The sequence below is a fragment of the Cavia porcellus genome, unplaced genomic scaffold (genome assembly GCF_034190915.1).
Source record: "Cavia porcellus strain 051 isolate PalLab524CR breed Dunkin Hartley unplaced genomic scaffold, mCavPor4.1 scaffold_30, whole genome shotgun sequence".
Lineage (NCBI taxonomy): Eukaryota > Metazoa > Chordata > Mammalia > Rodentia > Caviidae > Cavia > Cavia porcellus.
In genome coordinates, this window is record NW_026947513.1 from 7,733,049 (window position 1) to 7,751,115 (window position 18,067).

The 18,067-nt window shown below is 47.6% G+C and overlaps 1 protein-coding gene across 1 annotated transcript in view; it reads right to left on the reverse strand.

Moving 5' to 3' along the window:
- Sel1l3 (SEL1L family member 3) overlaps nucleotides 1-18,067 on the reverse strand; it is a 99,892-nt gene that overhangs the window by 22,216 nt on the left and 59,609 nt on the right. The window contains exons 12-16 of the mRNA XM_063240637.1: nucleotides 13,089-13,208; nucleotides 11,207-11,347; nucleotides 7,617-7,679; nucleotides 4,299-4,475; nucleotides 2,096-2,223 (exon numbers count right to left, since the gene is read on the reverse strand). Coding sequence (XP_063096707.1) covers nucleotides 2,096-2,223; nucleotides 4,299-4,475; nucleotides 7,617-7,679; nucleotides 11,207-11,347; nucleotides 13,089-13,208 — 629 coding nt within the window. The remainder of the gene's footprint in view (nucleotides 1-2,095; nucleotides 2,224-4,298; nucleotides 4,476-7,616; nucleotides 7,680-11,206; nucleotides 11,348-13,088; nucleotides 13,209-18,067) is intronic.

An 18,067-nucleotide genomic window follows, 5' to 3' on the forward strand; every position in this document is an offset into this window, starting at 1 on the left:
AACAATTAAAAGTTAAAATTATAGATAATAAATAATATTTAAAACTCCATTTACATTAATTACATGTTTTCAAAAGACATGCATTAAAATTTAAAGGTCAAAGAAAGATTGAAAATAAAGGATGCAAAGAAGACATAAATTCCAATAATAAGATATAGTGTAAACTATATTAAAACCAGACAGAAAAAGACTAAGTCAAGGATTATGAACAGACATAAATAGAAAGTTACAAAATAATAAAGGGTCAATGAGAAAAGTAAAACAATACTAATTCTGTATGATCTAATACCACAAATTTGAAATATATAATGCAAAATTGACAAAGCTGAGACAGATAAGTCTACACATAAAGGTTTAACACACCTTTTTTCAGTAACTGGTATAACAAGCAGAACCAAAAGAATCAGAAAAGATAAATAAAATGTAAAAGACATAATTACTGAACTTGAAGTAACTGATGCATCTATGTGGACACTGTGCTCCTCAAATTTAGAAAACACTTTATAGGAAACCAGACCCAAATGACCATGTATTGGTCCCAAAGCATGCCTCAGCGGATTTCAAAAGACTGAAGTCATTGAGAATATGTCCTCAGATCACAGTGAAAGTAAGCTAGAAATCAGTAATAAAAAGATAACAAGAAGATTTCTGATACATGGATATTCACACCAAATATCCTGCATAACAATGACAAAAGGCTTCAAATCCGTCTAACTGAATTTGGTTCAAGACAGCTTTAATTTCAGGTGTCTTATGGGAAAGCCCCTTCTGGAGAGTCAGGCATAGGTATGAATTAGCCTATAGCAGAGCTCAGCGATTTTTTGTTTTATCTGTAAAGGGCAAGATAGTAGATATTTTAAACATTGGTCTCTGTGGAATATTCTTCTTTCTTTGTTTTACCACTTTTTACAACAAGCTGAGCTGGGGATATAGCTCAACGGCACAGCACCTGCCTGGCAAGCACAAGTCATGAGTTTGATCCCCAGTACAAAAAAGAAACAAAATTATACAAAGCATTCTTAGCTCTTGGGGTTACATGAAACAGGCAGTGAGACGCATTTCACTTGTGGGTATAGTTCGCCAACCTAAGGAACATTTCCAGATGTGCAAAGACCTCAAAATATGTATCCTGCTCACCATTCTTCAGAAAACTACTGGAAGATGTGTTCTACCAAAAGGGAGATGCATGTGAGAAAGGAGAAAGAGAGGATCCAGCAAAAGAACCCCCAAAAGTAAGAAAGATAGAGGTAGGGGTGCAAAGAACCCCTATGATGGTGACAAAGTCCCTCTCAGCTGACAGCATCGTCTTGCACAAGACCCAAGCAGAGGTGTCACCACGAACATTTACAGAATACCTGAGGGGTGTGGACATATTAAGAGATGGTTTAGAGATCTAGAGAAGAACTTAAGATAAAAGTGCATAGAGGATGGTAAGTATAGAGAAATCTATGCAAATAAACAATGACAATAATTCTTATTCCCTAGAAAAGCTGATCAAGAAAGACAAAGAGACCCTAATACACTACCTGGCTCATCTGTGAATAGCAGCTCATGGTCATAACCACACAAAGCCGATGCTAATCTAATGGAAACGACATAAACTCATGGGGAAGGAACTGCGCATGTGTGGGTGAGTGGAGGGGACAGAGCAAAGAGAAGTTTATCTTTTTACTTTATGCTTTTGTACTTTTATCTTTCCCAGGGAGGCAGCACCAGGCAAGATGATGAAAACAAGGAACAGTGGGCTAAGTATGCTGTTTAGAGACAGCCAAAGAAGAAATAAGTAAAAGATTAGAAGTGATTTATTCTAGAGAGCAGAAAATAAGACCGTGTATGTTGGGGGCAGAAGGCAGGAGTTTCCTGTTTTTCCTTGTCAGATTACTTTTTAAATTTTTGATTAAAAACTTAAATCATTTTTTTGTGCCCTATTGGTTCTTTGGCTTTCTGATCTAAATGCATGTCATTATTGTAGAAGTAAAAACTCCATGTTAAAAATGCAACCGAAAACTTGTAAGAAAAGGAAGTGCAGTTTCTGAGGCATAGCAAACACAGGACGTGGCTTTTCCGTCACAGGTGACATCTGTCGGATGCTTACACCACGGCCTTCTCAGGGTCTCTGGGGAACGTCTCCAGGTTGCCTGTGATGTAGTAGAGCGAACACCACAAGGTCCCTTCGATGTGTCCCCCTTGTGCAGCCTTGTGGAAATACTCGCCAGCCAACGTCTGCAGAGAAAGATGAACACCGTCACACCCAGGAGTGTACGGCCCGTCCTGGCTGCATGGTTTCCCTTGGTCACTGCTGAGAAGTCCTTTAAGCCTGATATTATCACAGACCAGAACTTCTGATACTGTTAGGGAAACTAGGTCAAGGAATAGTTCCAGAAAGACAGCTCGTCCCAGAAGCCAGCCTCTGGGAGGTATGAACTCGCTAAAAGCTATTCTGTGATTAATTTTGCCCGATAAACACAACTACCTGTAACGATGAGAGCGGCTGCTGTGTCTTTGATCCTCATGCAACCCCTGCGTGCTGGACGGGAAGACCGGGCCAGAAGTCACACTGGGTGAAAATCCAACCATTTGCTTCCTAACCTTGCTTAATACCTTCCTGCCAACCCACGCACAAAACAGCATTTCTAGTAGGAAGGTGAGAATTAGAATCTGACAATAAAAAAATCCACGCCTGCAGATGTGTGGGAGCGTTACCAGACATTTGCAATGCATAAAAAACCCGTGCTGTGTACAATCAGAGAGAGGCAGAGGGAGAAGTGAAAATAAACACTTAGGTGAGTACACAGACTTCCACTGGTCACCATTATTTTTCAGAGCCAGTTAACTATGGTTTCTAAAAGTATGGATTCTGCAGGCAGACAGGCTTGGGCTCCAGTTCCAGCTATGGTCCTGATCAGCTGCGTGGGCTTGGGCATGTGAGTTAATCTCTCCAAACCTCATTTTCTGCAGCTGCAAAATACGGCTTCTGATTGTCCCCAGTGGGAAAGGATAGGGTGAAGATAAAGTGTGGTGCCATATTCTCCAAGGTTAGCCCTGACTTCATACCGAATAATTTTCGTCTGCCCTCCTCCCCCACCATGAGGCCACCACTGCAGTCTCATCCTTCCCAGTAAACGCTACCTCCCTTCCTCCGCCTCCAACTCCTCTGGCCAAACACACTGGAGTCATCGGACTCACTTTTACCTTCAGAGCGCCTGTGGTCTCAGCCCCACCCTGCTGCTGCCTCTTCCACACCATGGAGTTCCCTCACTCGATTCTCAGCATTAACCCCGTCACTAGCCCGTCTGCCTCTGGGGAAGCAGGAAGAGCTGTTTCAAGCGCTGTCCATTGTTGCCCCACTGGAGACCACTGAGGGTGGCTTCCTACCTCCCCGCAGCAAACACTGAGTCTCACTGAGTCTGGGCCGTGATCCGCGGGCATCGTCTCTCGTCCTTCCCCAGCACTCCTGCTAGCCTGCTGCATGGTGGCTGCTTCCTTCCTGGGCTCTTTGTCCCAGCTATGTGCTACTCAATCTTCTCCCAGATATCTGCACAATGTCATCTATCAGGAGCGTCCTCTGGTCTCTTGCAGTCTCCTGCCCTCTTCGTGTCCTGTCCATTTCCCCCAACACTCGTCCCTACCTGCCCTGTGAATAAGCACTGTCTTACTGTTTTTCTCCCTCACTGAGATGTCGGCTCCATCAGAGTGGGCACCGTTTTGCCCGCTGCTGTGCCCCCAGGGCCCAGCAGCGTGTTTGTTATAGGAAGGAACTCAATGAATGCTATGATGGTGATGGCACTCAGCCTCTTATTACCACCATCATCGTCACTGCTAATGGAGGGCCTGACTCCAAGTGTGTGACTCAAAGTCACTTAACCTTTCAGAGCCTCGATCACCTGCTCTGAGCTGGACACAGTTCTAGCAGGTATTTATTTTGGAGGACTGGGTGCGCGAGCCTGCATAGTGAAGCACAGGAAGCACTCAGTCCACGCTGGGACTGTCCCTGCCATCTCCTGCCGTGCAGCCCTGCCTGTCTGCCCCTCCTGCCTGTGCTGCCTCCCTACTGGGTCCTCACCCCAGACCTGCTCAGGTTGTGCCAGCCACCAATCCTGGCCTTTGGCTAAATGCCATCCTTTGTCCTTCACTGTCGTGTCCGCCCAGTGGACCCTTAGCTCCACGAGGACAGCACCTGGATCTCAGGTTACATCCTTATGTCCTCACGCCTGGGCTCATCAGCTTCGCATGCCCTTCCCAAAGCCCTTCATGTAGTAGGCCTGGGCCAGCTGCAGAGCTGGTCCCGATTTACTCACTAGATTCCTTCCAGGAGCTCCTGGGAAAATGCCATCCAAATGCAGGACTCCGAGATTGTACGAGGCATCTGGGTTCCCCATTTCTTCTGCTTTTAACCAGTACTTTGCAGCTTTGGCATAATTTTTCTTGAATTTATGGTAATACCATCCCAAGCCATTAACTGCTTGGTGCAATCCCTGGATTTTAGAATGAGAAAGAAATTACTTTTTTTTAAAAAACGTAATCTAAAGAAATCTGAAAGCATTTACCATGGAAGCATTCGGCTGGAATCTAGCAAAACCTTCCCTTTCTCTTTTCTGGGGCAGATGGCATTAAAGAAAAGTAGAGTGCCAGAAGACAGAGCCCACCCAGGAGGCTCCCCGGTGGCTCTCGCCTAGCTGCTGCTGGGATTTCTGCCCTTTCAGCTCCACAGCCACGCTGGCCTATGTCATGGCTCAAGGCCATGGCTCTCCTGCGAAGCCCTCACCTATGGTGGCCTATGAGCACCTTGCAGGATCAACAGCGCCCTTGAAATTCATGAACATCAACTGTAGCAGGAGGCCCAAAACCTGCCCGGCTGGGACGATTTCTAGGTGATCCACCTGTCCATCTGTTGATTCCTAAGCCCTGAACACTGCTGAGCCTTCCAGGCAATGCACGTGTGACAGCCCACGTGCCAAGCACTGGCTCAGCACCCCCACTCCTGGTGCAGTCAAGGTCAGACGGGGGAGGGTATGGATGTGAGTTGGGGCTCAGGTCTGCATGGCACAGAAGAGGCCCTGTTAGCAGACTACTCCAGCTTTGAGCTCCCTGCTCTGCCCAAGTACAGCTGGCAGGCTGCTTCTTCTGCTCTGGGTCACAGCCCAGCCCAGTTACCCCTGCATGCCTAGGTAGACAGGGCTCCCCTTCCTCATTCTGAGCAAGCTGCCCCTCCTAGATTTGACTTTATAATCTGGGTGCTAGGAAGACCTGGAGAAGAAACCAACAAAGCCCAAGGGCAAGGATACTCCATGCAGAATGGATCCTGGTTTCTGTCCCAAACGCAGCATAGGCACTCAGTATCTATGTGCTAATTGACTGGAAAGCAATGCTCTGAATGCTGATACAAAACAGACTCCAAATCTGCTCAACTTGGGATCCAGAGCAGGGTTCACACCTCCAGGGTGTCCAATTTGAGAGCACTGCACATGTAAGCACTGTGGGTCCAAGCGTGTGCGTGTCCTTCTTGGGCCTGGGGAAAGGCACGCTCCCGGAAAGAACTGCAGAATGCAGCTGGGGTGAGGCCAGGCCTTACAGCAGCAGGGCCTGGCTCGGGACAAGCCTACAGGACATATCAAATGGCTGTTGCAGCACCCACATCGAGTGGCCACAGCCTTATTCAGAGGCACCTGTTGTCCGCTGGAACCTTTTCCAAACTGCCCTTTAGGAGCTGCATTGGAACTCAGGTCAGGATCCTGAGGGCAAGCCTCATCTTTGTTCTTAGACTTTGCTCTGGACCTGGCTGATCAACAGTTCTGCCTGACTGTGACTTGTGACTAATTCTGAAAATCCAGCTAGATGCAGCCTTCACAGCATGGCAAAGTGTAGGGGCTTAAAAGTGCTTGATGAGTACACAGAGTGAGAATCATCAAAAGTCTCTCAAGTAGACAACAAAACTGGGTTTCCCCAACACTTATGTAAGCGCTGCAAAGAATTCATGGAACTGAAGCACATTAGACATCAATTCACCACTAGGGGAGCTAAAGAGATGCAAATGTAGCCAAGAACTGTGGTGCTCTCCAGTAACCTCAGTGCTTTTGGAAGGCTGAGGCAGGATGAAGGCAAGTTCGAGTCCTGCTCGGGCAATGTAATGAGAGCCTGTCTTAACATACAAGAAAAGCAGAAAGGGGAGGAACAGGAAAAGAAAGAATTAAGATGTGTTAATTAAGTACAGGTACCAACTCCCCAAGAAGAATGTGGCTATTTCGTACTACAAACATGTGCTAATACAAAATGAATTAAAAATAACAATAAAGGGGCTGAAGATGTAGCTCAGGGGCTGAGCGCCCACGGCTGGCACTTCCTTTGCAGACTTCTGAGACTGTGGGTTTGGTCCCCAGGGCCTGCCCCTCCATACTCAGATGCAAGTTTCATGCCCACCCAGCAGCCCTTCACTGCCACTCTTTGAGGGGTCCCAGGACCACTGTGTGTCTGCCCATGGTGTGTGCTGGGGTATGAGCAGGTGTGCACGTTAGCAGCCTCCCAGTTTTGGGTCTTGGCGCCTCCTGACCATACCGAGGTGGAGGGAAGGCTCTGGAGCCTCTCACTCCCTACTCCAAAGTCCTGCAGCACAGAACAAGGCCCTCTGAGCTCCAGGAAAAAGAACACGCAAGAAAACTCAGTGCAGTTCCCTGAGGAGCCTCCAAGGATGAAAAGGAAACATTAGTGGCCATGAGGACATAGGCACATCCACGAGCCATAGGAGCCACAAATATCCCCCCCAAGTGTAGACTCAGAGTGCTTTAGACAAACCTATTTACTTGAATTTTTTTTTGAGGCAGAGTCTCCCTATGTAGTTTAGGCTGGCGTCATACCTATGGTAATCCTCCTACCTCAGTCTCTGGAGTGCTGGGGTCACAAGTGTGCACTACCATGCCCAGCAATGTATTTGCAAATCTATACAAAAGCATTATATGTGCATGTGCTTGCAGTGGGCATGTATGTGTGTGTGGGGGCACGTGTGTACATGTGAAGTTCATGCAGTGGGTGTGTGTGGTTGCATTTGAAGATATGCACTTGTGTGTGCATGTGCTTCTCAAGGCTATTATCACCTCCATCCTGTAGAGATCTTTGGAGCCCAGCTCACTTGATGATACCGCTGAAGTATAAATAGTGACAAAGCAAAACTATTCCTGGACCTGGTAATAACCTTGGCAAACAGCTCCATTCTCCAGGCACAAGATGCAGATGGTAATTGGACATGACAGGGTTAACCTTCCAAGGAATTGGGCTTTTGGTTTCCCTAATTCAATGGCGTGTATACCCATTCAATTTCAAGGAGCCCCACTGCTTGTTATCAGGGTAGCTCCTGATTATAATTTTAGCCTTCAAACAAAAAATCCCTGAATTCTATTGACTGGAAGGTGAATTCAGCTTTTGAATTTTCTGTTCCTATTGTGGCAACTTTCTGTATGTGTTGTAACTCAAAAATGACTAATCACTGCGATGTCGGGGACCCCGCCTCGCCCCACTTCCACCTCAGGCTTGCTAGAAAGAGGCTGGCCGTTTCCTTTGCAGACTTCTGAGAGCACGGGTGTGGGTGGTGGCACTGCTTCCCTCTGAAAATACGCGTGTGTTACCTTGGAAGCTGCTTTCTTCATGAGCTCTAAGGCAAGCCGTCTGTTCTTTTTCACTCCTTGACCCTAAACATTGATAAATAGCAGTGATTACTAGGAAAACAAGCCCAGGATATACTCACAAGCATCACACAGACACGCCACTATTCCACAAACAACACAGATAAATCTCAAACCTCAACTCAGTCTTAAACATATCTGTGCAGAGCACTGTTCCATCACTGCCCCGCCCCCACCAGCATTATCAGTAGTGTGCTCACAGTCCTGGATCAGAGGCAACTCGCCTCAACCACCCTGCCCAGCATGGATGCCAAGTCCCCACTGGCCACTGTGGGAACCGTGTTCCTGTCACTCCACAAGTACTAGTAGGAGAGGCCAAGAACTGAGTTAAATGAGTTTGGTCATTCTGGATGCTTCCCTCTGGGGATTATCTCATTTGTCAGCTAGATAAAGCACTTTATCTGGCTTGGACAGTCAAGAGGCTGTCATGCACAGCCTCATGGATCTGGCTTGTGTCCCTTGGATGTAACCTGGTGGCTTCAGGATCTGCTTGGGAACTTGCTATGAAGGAGACAGGACCCCCAAAATCAGTTGTCTCTGAGGCAAGTGACAGAAACTAACAGGGTTCTTCCAGCACAATCCAGATTTTCTAGGTGATCTGCACTCCACAGATAGACGTGGGTTTTGGGTTTTGGTTCCAGAAAGGAGCTCTGTGGACCCTGCTAAGGAGTCTGGAGAAATGGTGGACTCAGCGGCAGGTGAGAAGGGTCCCTTGACACAGGTCTGACAGTGCAGACACGGGCAAGGTGCGCTGGCTGAGAAGAGCGCTGCTTCAGTGTACCAGCCACTCTCCAAGGGCCTCTGGGAGCCACTGCTCCTGGGCTCCGTCAAGGTCGTGAGGATCACACAGGACGTGTCGAGGGGCTTTGCAGGAAGCCAGCTACTGTCCACTCTGTGTTAGTGCTCGGCTTTCCAGGGCATGGGGACAGCACCCTAAGCACTCCTGTGTTCAGTAACAACACCATCTCACCACATAACCATCACAACTCGCTGGGGGTGCCACTGTCACCCCTACCCAGAAAGCCTCCCAGAGTCACACAGTGCACAGGCACCAGCAGCAGGACTGGAGCCTAGGCTAGTGCACGCTCAAGTCCAAGCTTGTAACCACCACACTGTTTCCTCTAAAACCTTTTGGTTCTCGGCTCATACACTGCAAGGACTCAGAGGACTCACAGGATACGGGAGACACACAAGTGTGCTTGACTCTCTTCAGGACCCCATACAACTATGACTCTAACTAAAGGCTCGATTATATCTACCAAGCTTCTGCCAGGCTTTAACTTACCTACTTAATAAAACTGATGGACTGCAGCAATGGGGATGAGGAAAATATTTCCTCAGAACTGCACCATTACTTCATTAGAGAGGGAGAAGAGAGGCACTGAAGGGTACTTGGAATAACTAGACAAGGGATGAGAAAACTTTCTGGGGATTGCTGGGAAAGCATCAGAAAGAAGTGTTAGAGCCTGGTTGAATTTAAAGTTGAACATTTTTCAATTCTTCGTTTTGAAGGAGAAAACGTGGGGCCCAAAAGGTGGACACAGCCACAGCCTCACAGTTACAGCTGCAATTTACAACCCAGACTCCTGAGTTACAGGGCACGGATGTTTCCAGCACACTTGCCATTTGATCAAAATTGGGATAACTTCTTGCACAAAGACTACGTGCAAATCTGAGTAATATCTGAAGATGCTAAAAAAGAGACATGTCAAGTCCTGGTGCCTGATGAGTACTCAGAACTATCCACTGAATACAGGGATGGAGGACAGTTATGATGGTCAAGGTCAAAGCTCCGTCTTCCTATGGATGCACCTAGGCCCTGGACAAACCACAGCCACCATCCAGGTACCTTTTTTGCACACAGTACACTGGGTGTCCTCACACAGAAAAATCACATGATTGCCCTTTACAGTGGAAAAATCCATTTTCCACATGGTGTTTTATCACATGGATTATATGTGAAGACACCTCCTAGACAGGGGAAAAATCTCCCCCAAAATGCTGACAAAGGGTACCCTCAACTTACTAAGAGATAACATAGTAAGAATGCAGGAAAGAAAAAGACCTTTCAGATTTGGGAAATCAGACCCCATAGAAACAAGTCACCAGCACAGGCCTTTATTTATGCCTCTTCCAGATCGGGAGCTTCTAGCCACCAGGATGTCTCTCTCACTCAGGGCTTTGTCTTCTCCACGCTTCACTCAGGGACCAGCCTTAACCGCGGTGGCCCGGTGTCTCCCTACGTCCCATTGCTGCCCTCTGTCTCTCCTCTGGTGTATGAGCCCCCAGAGGCCTGGATGTGACTCATGCCTCCATATGTCCCTCACCTAGCACAGAGCCTGGCATTTTGTCAGCTCTGAATAGATGCTTATTGAATAAATACATGGATGCATTGGCATATGGCAGAGATTCAAACAATTTCTGTGTTGATCTGATGCCTGGAAAGAGAAGGTCTGGGCTCTCAATTTGGAAACCATAACAACCAATAGGTTTTCAGGCTTTGATGGGGTTTAGAGGGTAGGAATGTAGCAAAGTCACGGTTGTTAATCAGTGAGTGGCCGCAGCTGCGGTTCTGGAGTTATGCCTGGCCAACTGAATACACATACTTGTTTGAAGACACTCACTTTTGGGGACAGCTGCATTCTTTGGGCATGGACATAAGGTCCAAAGGTTTCCTTATCAAAGCCAAAGCTCTTTACTTTTCCAAGACTGTAAATTTATGCCCGTGTTTGGGGGTGAAGAGCACAGATTGTGAAGCCAGCCTGCCTGGATCCTCATCCCCTCTGAAATGTACCAGCCAGGCAATCTTGAGTGTCAAAACCTTTCTGTGCATGTATATATATATTGACCACAGTGTGAGAAGCTGTTTCTCAACTGGTAACATGGCCATGAGGATTAAATATATTAATCCACACAATGTAGTGCTCAATCAATCAGTGTGAATGATTTTCTTTTGTATAAGGCACAGGTTACAGTTCTCGAAGCCTTTGGTTGCACTGTCTCATTCCATTTGCAATCATGATCACCAGAAATCCGAAAATCCGATGGCTCCAAGGACATCCACGATGGCTGTGGAAGTGGGACTGACCCTCAAGTTCTTTCTGATCCCTCCTCCTCATTCTCCCATGGGCTCCAAAACAAAATCTCTTTTTCACCGGCAAGATTATTAGGACCAGCCCAAGCATGCACTTGGTTAAGTGACAACTCATGAGGACTCCAGTGCAACTGTGCAACCTCTACGAGCCCAGTGGCACTGTACAATCCAGAAAATATGACCCTGACCCTCAGAATGTCACAGCACTTGCAAAAGCACAGATAACCCAGGTGCCAAATGCAAGATTAACAATGAAAAATGCAATCCAGGGAAGAGTTTCTTTCTGACTACCTTCTTTCTAGTGTTGATCTTGCCATCAAGAGTGACAAAAGCACGCACTAAGTTTCTTCACAGACTCCGTTTGCCTACAGGTACAGGAAACTGTCGGGGAAAGCTATTAAACACTGCATGATTTCAGCACCAACCAGGCGATCCTCACCTTGAACAGCACGATGGCGTAGTCATATATGAGGGCAGGGTCCTCGGTCTCCAGGGCGCCCTTGGCGTACCACTCGATGGCAGCTTCGGGGTTCTTGGCCACACCCTGCTGGCCCCAGAACAGCATCTGGGCCAATCGTTGCTAAGAGACAATAGCAATTGGGAATAGTGACTTCCCTGGGTAACACTTACTGTATGACTTTAAAAAGTGAGCACACAAGCCTACTTTAAGATGCTTTATGTTGAGAACCAAGTATTACATAAATATACTTTATCTTTTGATGGAGGGGCTAGAGGCTGAAGGTGGATTTACATAAATCCAGGCCCTCAACACAAGTGGTGCACACGTGTGTGTGTGTGTGTGTGTGTGTGATTGTACATGTGCATGTCTACTGCCCACAGGACTGAAGCTGCATAGAATCTGCTAAAACTTGGTCAGTGATCACTGAGCTGGATAGAACCCAGTCAGCAATTCAAATTCTGCTCTTATCAACACTTGTTTGACTTTTGGGGTTTTTTTTGGTAGAGGCAGGAGCAAGTTAGGGGCAGTGATCATTATGGAGGTCTCTACGTGTCCGTATCATTAGGCATCATAGCACCAGCCCCCTACCTGTCATTTGTCCACCCGTCCAGATCCACCACCAACTTGGACAGCTGGGAGCTGTCAGGAGGCAAGAAGCTCAGGATGCTGTTTGTCTTTACTCATCCCCATGGGCCCACCTAGCAGAGCTCAGTGCAAGTTCACAGATGCTTCTTTACAGAGATCTGCAGCGGGATGCAGGGAAGAGGGGTGGGAAGGGGGTGGGGTCCCTTCTGGGAAAGGAGATGCAACGTTGGGGGCATCTAGTCCCACAGAAACTGCAGGCTGGGGTCCAGTGACCAAGAATAGGACAAGGGCGAACTGTGTTTCTTTCTGCTTCTCCTGCCACATCCTTCTCTGTTTTTTTCACCAAATCCCAAAGGATCCCCTGACATGCTAGGAAGGTCGCCGCGGAAGGCAGGCGGCAGACCAGCCCTTCAGGTCCCTGAAAGGGTAGTTTTGTCACAGCCTCTGATGCTTGCTTTTGTTTTTCCCCTCTCTTTTCCCTTCTCTGCTCTTCTGCCTGCTCAGCAGCCCCGAGGCTCCTCCTGACTCTGTCCCTGGGAGGGCTCAGCAAAAGCCAAACCCTTCTTTTGGGGAGGAGGCTTCATCTCCACACAATCAGCCTCAACAGGCCCCCACCAAGGGCTTCTCTGCACACTGAAATCAAAGCAGGAAGTCAGACAGAGGACGTTTCCCCCACTCTGCCCCTTCCTGCGTCTTCAAAAGTCCACCCAGATGACAAGAGACGTTCAAGCACAAGGTCAATGCTTCTGGCCTGACACCCCATGAATAAATGATTTTCTATTGTTCTCCCAGCTGAACACATAGCCTTGTTCTCAACGCCCATGTGATTTCTCCCGCACCCAAGATGCTTCCTGTTTTCTATCTGACTCTGCACTGAAATAGCTGGCAAGTTTTTAAGGCTAGTTACAAATCGAGTGGTGCCCCGTTCTTCTGTGTGGGTGGTAGCTCTGTATTCTGGCCCACTTGAAGTCACAAGTGGTCACGTGACTTGCTCTGGCCAGTAAATGTCCCTAGTGACCTCTGCCACTAATGAGCAGAAGCATTAGAGTCACCCTGTTATGTGCTACAGTGTGTCACGTTGCAAAGGTCTGGAAGGATATTTGGAATGGCTGTGGTCAAGTGCGCTCAGAGGGACAGTCTCTGACAATTCCTGCTGGTCATGCAGTGTGAGCCACAAATGAACCAGCAATGTCTTAATCCTCTGACGCAGGGAAGTCTCATCACTATGGCTCTATCAAGGCTGACAGAATCTGCAAGACAGCAGACTCATTTCTACCTGAGCAGCTGCGTTGCCACGGGTGGCTTCATGCTTCAACCACATAAACACGTCACCATCTTCTTTGGTTTGCACCTTGAGTATTTCATCATCCTTTAATCTAATGGTTTCAACATACGCCTGAAAAGGAAGGAAGGAAAGAATGAGGGAGGAGGAGGGGGAGGAGGGGCTGGTGAAGGGAGGCAGGAGGGAAGGAACTATCCTAGTGCTATGGGCATGCAAAAGGCATTGCATTATTTTTAAACCAGCAAGTGCTCAAGCAGAAGCCGTGTGAATAACTGAAGTAGGAGCCATGGCACAGGACCAAATTTTTTTAAATGAATGTAGATCTCACGTGTCTTATGGGCATTTGTTCCTATCAAAGCGCCTGCTCTGATAGGCCAGAACTTTCCCCACTTGCACCTCTACTTCAGACTTGCTGGGAGGTCCACCTGGAGCTGCTGGTTTCACAAAAGGATAAATCAATATTTTCTAAGTGTGACCTTATTTTTTATCCCAAAGTATTACTATTCTGCATGACTAACCCCTTTTATTTCACAGGCTTGGCTTCAAATATCTTTTAGCTGTTTCCAAAACATCTTAAATCCACCCTGAAGAGAAGAGGGCACGTTAACTCTCAGAATTGGAGAATGTTTCAGAGGCTCTAAAGATGAACCCAAAGAAAAGTTAACAAAGCGTCTGAATCTGCACACAGCCTCCTGGGTACCTGACTCCTTTGAAGAAAACAAGATTCCTTTTGGTGTAGCCATTCTGGCTGCTCATTAGAAGCCTGGTCCTGGTGTTTCTCAGGTTCCCCTTACACATGACAGTCTATGTGACAAGGGCAGGAAGGGCCCTAAGCAAGGCTTTCCATTCCTGTGCATGCCATGTGCAGCTGGTGAGAAACTAGAGGAACCAACAAGGGAAAGAGGCCTCAGAGACCTGGATCTCCCTTCCAGGAGGTCCAGGAGGCTTCCAGGCTCGATCTGCCTTCCAACAGTCTCCGCAGTTAAGAAAGGGACTCAGCATCACAGACTCTAGTCCGAAACACCATTCCTTACAATGTCACTCAGCTGCTCGCGGCACTGTGACCAACTGAAGCCAGGGGTCCTTCTCAAGGTCATCAGGGGGCTAGACTTGGGGGGTGAGTCAGGCCACTCAGAACCCAGCAGAAACCCATTTCTGCAAGACGTCTAACTTTGGGACACCATCAAGCTAATATAGAGTAAAAATAACCACTGCCGAGAATAGTGACAGACATCTGTAGTCTCAGCTATTCACAAGACAAAAAGAGGAAGATGGCAAGTTCGAGGCCAGGCTAAGCAACTCAGCAAGACCCTGTCTGAAAAAAAACAATGGAAAAGAAAAAGAGAAAAAGAGGTTAGGGGTATAGCTTGACACTCCCTGGGGGTTGCACCCCCAGTACTGGCCACAAAAGAAGAAAAAAAGAGAAAAACAAAAGAGCAATGATGGCCCGCCTTCTATTGCAATCAACTATACTCTGAATGTTGAACAAGTATTTCTTCATTTAATTCTCAAGACAAAATGGTGACCCCAGTTTATATTGCTATTCCCAATTTATAGGCAAAGAAATGGAGGCTCTAGAGTCAAACATCGCACTTCCCCTAACCCTCTTCTCCTGTCCCCCGCCCCCCGTTAGCAAATGGGAACAAGAAATCTGAGCATCTCCTGGGAGGTTGACCACAGCAAACAAGGAAGATTTTCTTCTACCATCTCTTTGAAGGCAAAGATTTTTATTACTGTTTTGCTTTATCCTGATTAATGGTACTGCTCTATTCAATATTCTGTTTGGATAAGTTCTATAATGTTCTGTATTTCATTTTATTTTGATATACGTGATTGAAAGAACAACTATTGTAAAGATAACAAAATATACTGTGATACCTATTACTGTTTTCCGGGTAACCTGCTGTGAAGCTCTGTACCAATTTCACTGTACGATCTTACTTGGCTTTATTCTGTCTTGTTCTGTTGTATTTTACTACTTTCAAAATAAAATTAAAAAAAAAAAAAAAACCAAAAAACAGAGGCTCAGAAAGTGAAACAATGGAATCCGGGTCACTTTGCAGAGCTGCCGCTGGGAGCTGGGGTGGCCTGACCCCACAGACAGAGCTCTTCAGCACGGGGAGCACGAAGCTGCCCTCTGGGCCCTGCATCTGTAGCTCTGGTTCACTCCTAGCCAAATGCATGACCAAAGGGTATGGAGGGTGTCACATGAGCGCCCGTCAGCTCCGACAGTATCCAGGGGACACTTTGTCTCCTGTGATGAGCCTGGAAGCAAGCAGAAGTTCCAGCTGCTCTGTTAAGGAATTCTCATGGGAAGTCTTTTATGCATCTGGATGATTTGGGCATTTTCATTTTCTTGTTATTTTCTTTCCTCTTCCTTCTTCTTGATGTGAGATATAAATGAAAGAGCTAATACACAGATACAGTTGCTACCCTGCAGGGATTTACAGCCCCAAGTCTCTCTGCTTCACTCTGGCCCTGGTAAGACACCGTCACAACCCTCTCACCCGTGTGCCAGGCACGGCTCCAGCTGCCTACCAGATGGTCTCAGCCAGTCCTTATAACCCCCTAACACGGTCGCCATCAATATTCACATTCCACGCGTGCACGTACGAGGCCCAGGCAGGTTAGCTAACTTCCCCAACATTGTGTTTTAGTTGTCAGATTTAGGAGTCACATCCAGGGTGGTCCATACTCTTCACCCAGCCTTACTATCTTGCCAGGGACTTGCACATCTGGGAACAAGCGAGTTTCATGGTCTCCCATTAAACATGGCAAGCTCTCTCTAACAGCTCTGCTAACACAGTAGAGACCATGATTCCAGCGGAACCCAGGCAAGCACACATAGGCTGAAGAAGGAATACACTGGCTTTCTGTATCCCTGTCCCCGACCCAGACACTTCCCATGGCCCAGGGTGCATCGTGAGCTCTGTAGTAAGACAGGGCCACTAGGAACACGACCCTTCCTATCTGATCCAGGGGATTTGAGCCCAAACTCACCACCAACTACCTGTGAGCCTTGGCCAGCTACTTTATTTATTTGATAGTCATTTTCTGCATCTATAAAATGCAACTTAGCCTAAAAGCTGCTATATCAAAAGCACTCAACCAATTAGCCATTATTTATTTATTTTTGCAGTGTCAGGAGTTAGACCTGGGTTCAAATCTAAGATCCATTACTCATTTGCTGTGCAACTTTGGGCAAGTTCTTTAGCTCTCAGAAGCTCAAGTGCCATTTCTGTAAGATGGGAATAATATTCATACTGACTTTATAGGGGGTGCATGAGGATTAAATGAGATGTTAATGCAGGAGCCTGGTGGCAAGCTCTTAGCAAATGGAAACCCCATTTTCCAGGGCCTTATTTTGTTCTAAAGAATAAAAGCTCAACAACAGTTTAGAACATTGCCTTCTTATTGTTATTTACAGCTCTGTACAGCTCTGAGTCTTATATTGTGAGTATGAAGATCCACCCCAGAGAACTAGATGCTTAGAAAACAGAAATGATAGAGGCTGTTGGGGCAGCCCCACTTGAGAAAACTCATACGTGAGCTGGGCTTTAGTTTGCACACAGCGCATGGCCCCAATGTGAGCTATACACCACTGTGGCCCCATTTTACGGCCAAGAAACTGAGGCAGAGAGGTCACAGAATTTCCGCAGGATTCACACCAGTGAGGCGTGACCTGGGACCTGGACCCATGCACACCGGCTGCTGCACCAGGGCAGGGGATGCTCGGGGGTCACGAGAGTAGCGAGTAGCACCACAACAGAGCCACAGGCGGGCTGGGGTTTAGTTCAGTGGCGTAAGTACCGGCTTGGCAAGTGCAAACTAGTGAGTTTGATGATACTCCGGGGTACCAAAAAACAAAACAAAACAAACAAACGAAAAAATTCCCAAGCCACAGGCCTGGGACCTTCAGTGAAAACAATACTTACAAGGCCGTCTGGAGACAGAGTGACCTTAACATAGAAAGGAGCTCAGTTACTCACTGAACAGCACTTTGTGGTCAGGAACAAAGCAGTGGCAGGGGTGGGTGGAGCAGAGGACTCTGGCAGCAACTCGGGGTCCCAGTGTGCCAGCTCTGGGGTCATCCATGGCTTCCTCAGTGAACTTCTGTTGGCATTTCTTTCTTTATTTATGGCAGTGCTGGATGGAACCTAGGGCCTCATGCGCGCTAGGCAAGTTCTCCACCACTGGGCTACCTCCCACCCCCAGCACTCTTGCTGCTTTTATAAAATCAGTGTTTCCAGGATGAGCAACTCAGAAGTTTGTATCTCAGACTGCAGGGTTAACAGCTGCTGCCAGGTACCAGCAGGCCCCATGTCTGTCAACTCCGCCACCCTCGGACCACAAGAGCGCCATGCTGACCTGGGAACACTGAGCCAGGGGCTTCCCTGCCTTGTGCTCCGCTCAACCTGCAGGCTGCCAAGGCTGGGTGCTATCAGCCCTCAGTCGCACTGATCTTCACGAAGGCCAGAGAGGGGAGGGGAGGAAAGAGAGAAAGCAAGAGAGGAGGCAGGGAAAGAAGAAAGATTAGAGAGCAGAGAAAAGGAGGGAAGGGTAGAAAGAGAGAGAAAGAGGAGAGAGAGAAAAAAGAAAGGAGAAAGAGAAGAGCCAAGGAGGGACATAGAAGAGAGAGGGGGTGGGAAAAAAAAGGAAGGAGGGAAATAGGAAGAAAGGAAAACACAGAAAGAAAGAGGGAAGCATAGGCGGAACAGGAAGACGGAAAAGGCCAGGCAAATGTGAACCATCCAGATCATAGCCAGAGAGGCTCTCGCTGGGGCAGAGCTTCTCCAGGAGCATCTGCCTTCTGCAGAGGGACCAGGCTGCTCAGCACCAGGATGCAGGGGGCCAGTGGCGGCAGCCTGCATTTCTGCCTGCAGAGCTGAGGGAGCTGCCAGGAGCAACCCACCTTTCAGAGTAGAGCAGAGCAGAGTGTTTAAATCAGCTGCAGGGTTTGCCTCCCGGTGAGG